At 39.2% G+C, this 8,313-nt stretch overlaps 1 protein-coding gene and 1 non-coding gene across 2 annotated transcripts; both read left to right on the forward strand.

The window, feature by feature from the left end:
- Positions 1-2,828: 2,828 nt before the first annotated feature.
- On the forward strand, positions 2,829-5,122 carry LOC119327891 (histone H3.3-like). The gene is made up of 7 exons (XM_037600965.1): positions 2,829-2,986; positions 3,424-3,442; positions 3,741-3,825; positions 4,011-4,086; positions 4,178-4,268; positions 4,375-4,475; positions 5,044-5,122. Exons 1-7 carry the CDS (start codon positions 2,829-2,831, stop codon positions 5,120-5,122), a joined length of 609 nt encoding a protein of 202 aa, XP_037456862.1.
- Positions 5,044-5,126, forward strand: LOC119334824. Its single transcript, XR_005161582.1, has one exon. It is a non-coding gene; the product is annotated as a small nucleolar RNA SNORD24 (small nucleolar RNA).
- The last annotated feature ends 3,187 nt before the right edge of the window (positions 5,127-8,313 follow it).

Consider the following 8,313-nt stretch of genomic DNA (forward strand, 5'->3'; position numbering starts at 1 on the left):
ATAATTACTGTATTACAATTTTAATATTTTTCCTGAAAACTTGTTCACATATAATGACACAAATGCGAAGGTTTTCCAATTTTTTGAATTTTTTTTGAATTTTTTATGCCCGTTTCAAAATGCGGTCAAAACGGCGGGCTTGACCGTTCCTAGCTAGTGGTTGAATATTGGAATTTTTTTGGTGTTTCTCTGATTAAATAGATACTTATGTACCTAGAAATGATTTTTGGAAAAAATAAAAATTAAACTATGAGGCAGCTGCAGTTCAAATTTGACCCGCTTCCAACTGAATCGGCGGGAATTTGTCTTTTTCACCAGAGGTGGATCAAAACTTTTGACACCCAACCATTTTGTCAATTGTGCATTAAATATGTCCTAGTATTTTATAAAAATGATTTGGTACAATTTTGCAACAAATATATGGTAGGTCCTTCACAAAAAAACCTCATTTCGGGCACTCGAAAAATGGAAAATGAATTTTCCGTGCAAAGAAAATGAAAACTCCCTTCGGCAACATTGTTTGGAATTCTAAGATGCACCCTTGTGCAGAATATGAGATCATTTGAACAAACTATGCCATGAATGTGGCCATAAGATCGATCGTTTGGGTTGAAATACATCAATCTTCACACATGATAGATCATTTCTGAGAACACTTTTTTAAAATAATTACTGTATTACAATTTTATTATTTTTCCTGGAAACTTGTTCACATATAATGACACAAATGCGAAGGTTTTCCAATTTTTTGATTTTTTTGAATTTTTTATGCCCGTTTCAAAAATGCGGTCAAAATGGCGGGCTTGACCGTTCCTAGCTAGTGGTTGAATATTGGAATTTTTTTTTGGTGTTTCTCTGATTAAATAGATACTTATGTACCTAGAAATGATTTTTTGGAAAAAATAAAGAGCAAACTATGAGGCAGCTACAGTTCAAATTTGACCCGTTTCCAGCTGAATCGGCGGGAATTTGTCTTTTTCACCAGAGGTGGATCAAAACTTTTGACACACAACCATTTTGTCAATTGTGCATTAAATATGTCCTAGTATTTTATAAAAATGATTCGGTACAATTTTGCAACAAATATATGGTAGGTCCTTCACAAAAAAACCTCATTTCGGGCACTCGAAAAATGGAAAAGGAATTTTCCGTGCAAAGAAAATGAAAACTCCCTTTTGCAACATTGTTTGGAATTCCAAGATGCACCCTTGTGCACAATATGAGATCATTTGAACAAACTATGCCATGAATGTGGCCATAAGATTGATCGTTTGGATTGAAATACATCAATCTTCACATAAGATAGCTCATTTCTGAGAACACTTTTTTAAAATAATTACCGTATTACAAGTTTATTATTTTTCCTGAAAACTTGGTCACATATAATGACACAATGCGAAGGTTTTCCAATTTTTTGATTTTTTTTAATTTTTTATGTCCGTTTCAAAATGTGGTCAAAACGGCGGGCTTGACCGTTCCTAGCTAGTGGTTGAATCTTGGAATTTTTTTGGTGTTTCTCTGATTAAATAGATACTTATGTACCTAGAAATGATTTTTGGAAAAAATAAATAGCAAACTATGAGGCAGCTGCAGTTCAAATTTGACCCGCTTCCAACTGAATCGGCGGGAATTTGTCTTTTTCACCAGAGGTGGATCAAAACTTTTGACACCCAACCATTTGGTCAGTTGTGCATTAAATATGGCCTAGTATTTTAGAAAATTGATTTGGTATAATTTTGCAACAAATATATAGTATGTCCTTCACAAAAAAACTCATTTTGGACACTTTAAAAATGGGAAATGATTAAAAAAACTAATTTCTCCTAACTCTTTTAAAAGATATTTGTCTTATTTCGATTTGTCATTATTCCTGAAAACTAAGGTCAAATTTGATGAAACATGAGAAGATATTTTATTTTTATTTTTATTTTTCAGATCATAAAATAGCCAATATGATTTAGCACCTTACTTTTAGTCGATTACGACCAATTTAGATGGTCAAAAAATGTAGTACTGGTATACTGCATTCTGATTGGTCCAGGAGCATCTCACGCGGATCGTGCCTAATCACCGTCAGATGCTCCTGGATCCAATGGCCCGCCTGTCTCACCCACGTCGCCCAACCCACAACCCGCACTCCCTCCCACGCACCCAACCGCACCCAACCCCTCGTGCACACTCGCCTATCTCTCTCTCGAACCCTAGCGCTCCACTCCTCCCTGGCCGCCGCCACCTCCGGCGCCTCTGTCCGGCGAGATCCATATGGATCGATCCCCTCCAATCTGCACCACCTCCGGCGCCCTCTGTCCAGCGAGATTCATATGGATCGATCCCCTCCAACCCTCCAACCCACGACTCCTCCTCCTCTCCTCCTCTCTGGATCTCTGGATTGACCCAACCGCTTCTCCCACAATCCCGGCCTCCTCCATGCCGAGCCGAGAGACACTCCCCACTTCCAGCCGAAACCCTAGCCTGAGACCCCTTCCTCCTCGATGGCCAACCCCTCCATGGCGGTCAGGGGTAGGGTGCCCTTGGCGGAGGGGGTCCGTGCCGTCGGTGCCCAGATCCGCAACTGCATCCGCGTGGTGCCCGTCGACCACGTGGCTGCGGCCCTGGCGACGCAATGGTAGCATCAGCCCTGGCGGTGTTGGAGGCGGTGAGCCAGTCCCTGAGAAACCGCGAGATCCTCGGCGCCGTGGGCACCACCGCGGCGGCGCTAAGCACCACCGATGCCGATGGGGTCCAACGAGGCGGACAAGCCGCTGCGACGGATCGGTGCGTCGTTCGAGCAGCTCGCGGCCGTCGCCAAGCCACAGCAGCAGCCCGCGATGGCGGCGGGGGACTTCTCGCGTGCCTACTCCAACATCTCCGTCCTCTTTGGCTGCCTCGGCATCGCCTTCAAATTTGCCTTGATGGACTACATCGCCAAGGCAAGCGGCCGCTCCTCAGCCCCCCTCTCCTCCCCCGCTACCTGCTCTGCTGTTCAGTATGCTACTTCATTGTTCTTGTACTGTATGTGGTAAAATTTCTGGTGATTCCTTCCCGGGACATTGATTTAGTTGTGTGAAGCTGAGAGGTTTGGGATGAAATGACCATTGCTTGTTCAATCAGTAAATTCTTCAGTGTTCTTGGCTTCTTAGTACATGCACATTGAGTACATGCACATTCACATTTATTGTATCTGAATTGTATCAACTTGCCAGTTAGCTAATTACTAAAATCATGTGCACATAACTATGTGAAGTTGATGTTCAACCATTACATGTGATAACTAGGAAGCATATTTTTATCAGTGGACTGCTATTTCTATTCTTGCTTCTGTTTGCAAAATTAGGTGATCATGGTAGCCTTGTTTTCTTTAGTGTTAAAAAAAGTACTAGGCTGCAGTTTTTTAGTGTGTCATCTTTATATGTGTCTTTCGAGTGAACAAACTATGCTAAAGGTAGATCAGGACTTTCATCTGAAGTGGAATTCTATCTTGGGTCTGATCTTTTGAATGAAAAGTTTTAGTTAGGAATACACTGCTTTCTATCTGAAGGGGTGTATAGCTGTGTTGTATGACGTTGTTAGTTTTTGATGTACAAAAATTTGGTACGTATTCTAGGCTGATGATTGTTGGGACTCTATAGTTATCGAATGGATTTGCTAGCAACAAGGTTATGAGAAGACTATAGTTGTGTTATTGTGATATTCAATTTATAGAATTGACTATGTTCTGTTTTTGCTTCAGGTAAACCAAGGTTTTGCTCATGGCTCGTACTAAGCAGACTACTCGTAAGTCCACTGGAGGAAAGGCTCCTAGGAAGCAGCTAGCCACCAAGGTTTGTGACTGCAATATTGATAGTTTACCTATGCCATGTCTTTATTTATGGTTTAGGTAAATTGAACTGGGTATAATTTGAACCTCAACCTTCATTGCCAGCTTATGACCAGATATCCTACTGATGTATATGGACTATCATGCTATTATTGTGAATTTGACCATGTGCTCTACTTTGCTTTTTGACAAGCTGCCCGTAAGTCTGCTCCCACAACTGGAGGAGTGAAGAAGCCTCACCGTTACCGCCCTGGAACTGTTGCTCTTCGGTGTGTAAAATCTTCCAACCTATTCTAGCATGTGTTATAGTTTTGTTTTGAAGTATTCTCAAATGAGTAAATTTTGTGCTTGACTTTGCAGTGAGATCCGCAAGTACCAGAAGAGCACGGAGCTTCTCATCAGGAAGCTTCCATTCCAGAGGCTTGTTAGGGAGATTACCCAGGACTTCAAGGTGATCAATCAACTTGTGCACTACATTGTGATGCTCCTGTTGTGTCAACTCTTATAGTATGATGAATCAAGTAAACTAAAAGCACCATCATGTTCTGTCTATGCAGACTGACCTCCGCTTCCAGAGCCATGCGATGCTGGCCCTTCAGGAGGCTGCAGAGGCCTACCTGGTGGGTCTCTTCGAGGATCCGTGGCGAGAGGTCTTAAGGTGCTTGCTTTGCCTGTGGGAATGTCTCTGTCGGGCATCTGTGTCTGCTTTTGCTGCTGTTTTTAGTGATTGTTTGGAACTGCTAGCTCTAATTTAACTTACTTCTCGTTCCCCTATTTCTGTTGTCAGTATTCCCATGGCAATTTAGGTAACTATAGTAATACTGTACAAGAAACATCATTGCATTACAAGTTGGGTTTGAATCTACTTGTGAGCAACTGGGTGCGCCCATTCTAGAAATATGATATGTAGATTTGCTTCACAGAACTGATGATGATGCACGTATTTGGAACAGTCCAGTCCATTCTCACAACCAATTAAGTCTAGAGCTCACACCTCTCTGTTGATGATGCACATACATTCCAGTTAAAGAATAACACATGATTAATTAATTCTTGGGCTCTTCTAGCCGTGCTTCTTACTCTAGGGTCCAAGTAGAGATTCCTATATACGTATACTTGCTTTGCTGCCGATTCCTGACTCTGTCTGTCTGTTTTGGAACTACAAAATGTAGTGATGCCAAACATCGCCTCTGCTTCAACTGATTAATTTTCTGCGTGCCAAACAGAGCCTGTGATGTTATCAAAATATTTGCTACTCTTAATGGGTTTATCCCACTTGATGATCTTAACCACCAAGATCTCTGAGGCTCTTATTTCTAGTCTAATGTTATCAGTACAATACATCCGCTGTTTGCATGATAGATACATATATGTGACATCAATTTGTCGTTGGATATTGCTGGAAACTAGCTATGTCACATCAATTTCTTGGTTGTCTAGTTTGTTATGTCACATCAATTATATGCTTTTTCTGAGATTGTGTTTTAGCTACTGCCACTTTGAGCTGTTGTAGATTTTAGTTATCAATTACAACAAAGCATTCTTACATTTCAGACTTGATCTTACTACTAAATAGCACCCCCTGTTGTTGTTGTTATTGTTATTCCCTTGTTGTTCTGTTTTCTTGTTGGCAGATATTTTGAGTAAATTCAAGACGAAAGATGTTCAAAGAAGCTCCAAGACATTCTTATATAGCAAGTTATGTAATAATAGATGGGTTATCTGGGAATTTAATGTATCTTCTCTCTGTTTGTGAATGAAATAGTAATTATGTATGTGATTTAATGTATCTTCTCTCTGTGAATTTCATGTATGTTTCAGAATTACAATTCCTGTTTCATATGAAATAGTAATTATGTATGTGATTTGAAAATGTGTGCAATGAAAACATGACTCATGCGACCCACTTATCAAAATAATTTGAGCACATTTGAAATTTCTAACGTGTGGGACCAGTGTATGATATTATGATATTTGGGACAAATGTAAAACAGTGGAAAATAAAATAGCAAAAAGTAAAAGATCATACGCTGTAAAAGGCCGCATCTAGAAATAAAAAGGCCAAATTGTTGGGCCAGGCCCATGTAGCTAGAGAAAATTAATAAAGAAAATATACAGTAAAAAGGCCGAATTGTTGGGCTAGGCCCATGTAGAAAACCGAATTGGACCGGGCTGAATCTTGTGCCACATCAGCTTGCCACGCTGGATGCCTACGTGGCTTGGGGAGGTTGCTAGTGACCAAAACGCCACAGTAGACGTATTTTGGTCATAAACGTCTTCGACCATTCCATAAGAAAGGTCGCTAATGTCAGTTTATGACGGCCAGCTTTTGACCTTATGTTTTTGGTCACAAAAAGGTCACAAATGAAAATTTGTGACCATTCAGTGACCAATAGTGGTGGTCACAAGTTGACATATTTCTTGTAGTGATTACCCTTGAGGTAAAACGTTGGGAGGCAAAACTATAAGCCCCTATATTTCTCTGTGTCCGATTAAAACTCCATACCCATAAATATTGTGTGAGTGTTAGCAATTGTGAAAGAAGAAATGATAGTTGAGTATGTGGACTTGCTGAAAATCTCTTATATTGACTCTTTCCTATGTTATGAAAATTGCAATTGCTTTAATGACTAAGATTAGAGTTTGTTAGTTTTTAATGAAGTTTATGATTCATACTTGAAATTGTGATTGAATTGTTACTTTAGAATAAGAGATCATATGACAATATATATGTATATATACACACACACATAAAACACTATTTTGATCACGGGATCAGAATAATATTCTGATCACAACCTGAACTGCCTGAGTAACGCGCCTGAACTTCCCTCTGTACGAACCCGACCTTCGGGCTATCTTCGCAACCATGGCTTCCCCCGCGAATTATTCTTATTAGTTGTGTCCTATATGATGTTAGTGTAATGTAGAAACGTTTTTTAGCAACTAAATACCGGTTTTAAATAGGAATCTTGCTTGTTGGTGGATTTTGCTCCTGGGTCATGATGAAATTGCGTTTTTTGTAATTTTACTGCCTAAGTTGTTCGACCTAAACTTCTCCCAGTGCTAGGTTGAACTTCCGCCAACATTGCCCAAATGGGGCTTGCGATATACTGTTGAAAAGCTATGGACACCAGTACCATGACCCAAGTTAATTTTTTGGCAAAATATAAGCGGTTTAAGAGCAGTTTTGAAAACCGTTTTTTCTTTATACAAAAAACGTGAATCGTATTTTCGATCGCATTTCTAAACCGTTTATCAGAATGAGGCAAATAATATGGTGTTGGAAATCTGCTGCAAAACCGCTCCTTCCACATGTTGGAAGTTTTCTCTAATTCCCTACGGTTAAAGAGTAATTTGAAAAATCGTAAAATTTCGCAAACCGAACAGCCGAGTTCGTATTTTCAATGTCATTTCTAAACGGCTAATCCAATTGAGGCAAATGATATGGCCTTGGAAAGCTTATGAAAATGCGCTACTTTTTCATGTAGAAAGTTTTTTTTCTAATTTTGAACGGTTTAAGAGTAATTTAGAAAATGGTACCATTTCCACCGAGTTTGTATTTTCAATCTATATTTTTAACCGTATGTCCGAATGCAACAAATGATACGACGTTGGAAAGCTTGAGGAAAGGCGAAACTTTTTGGTATATATTGTTTCTCCCAATTCCATACTCTTTTAAGTCAATTTTAAAAATTGCTAAAAATGTATTTTCGCCGTAATTTCTACAAACTTTATCGGAATGGGGCAAATAATATACCGTTGAAAAGCTAAGGAAAATGCGAAACTTTTTCATGTTGATGGTTTTCTGTGATTCCTAGCCGTTTTCAAGTAATTTCGAAAATGACGAGATCATTCGTTCTGCCTTTATCGCGAAACAGATTCTTCGAAATTGCACCACGTGAAGAACCTGAACTTCTCGGCATGTCCACCTGAGCTTCACTCTGTTTTTCACGTGATTTTTTTGCTCGTATATCTCCATCAACTAGTCGTAGCTCTCCATGCACTCACCGGAATTGAGCAAGTTATATACCGATGGAAAGTTGTTGTAAACACGCAACTTTCCAGTGTTGTTCATTTTTCCATACTCACAGCGATTTTAAAAGTTTTTCATCTGAAATTCATTCAGCGTAGTAGTTGAACTTCGTGTTGTTTTCACGTTCAACTTCTGTGACGTATTTTCGTTTGTAATTTTCTCATCCATTCGTTAGTGTTAGACAAATGATATTTCGTTTGTACAACCCATCTAACAATAATTTTCCACCCAACCGAGGACTTGAACTTATAACAACAAAACTTTTAGTCTTTGCTTTTTTATTATTTTTAATACAAATTGCACATCATGTAGTCCATGATCTTCTGGCAGTTATCAAATTAAAATTTTCTTAGTTACATGAAAATATCCGAGTTTTTTATGAATATTAATTTGAATTTCTTAATCTTTTTTAATGAAATTCTGAAGTGCTCTATTTTTAAAAGTTGAACTTCTTGTTATT

This window comes from Triticum dicoccoides, chromosome 7A (genome assembly GCF_002162155.2).
Source record: "Triticum dicoccoides isolate Atlit2015 ecotype Zavitan chromosome 7A, WEW_v2.0, whole genome shotgun sequence".
Classification (NCBI taxonomy): Eukaryota; Viridiplantae; Streptophyta; class Magnoliopsida; order Poales; family Poaceae; genus Triticum; species Triticum dicoccoides.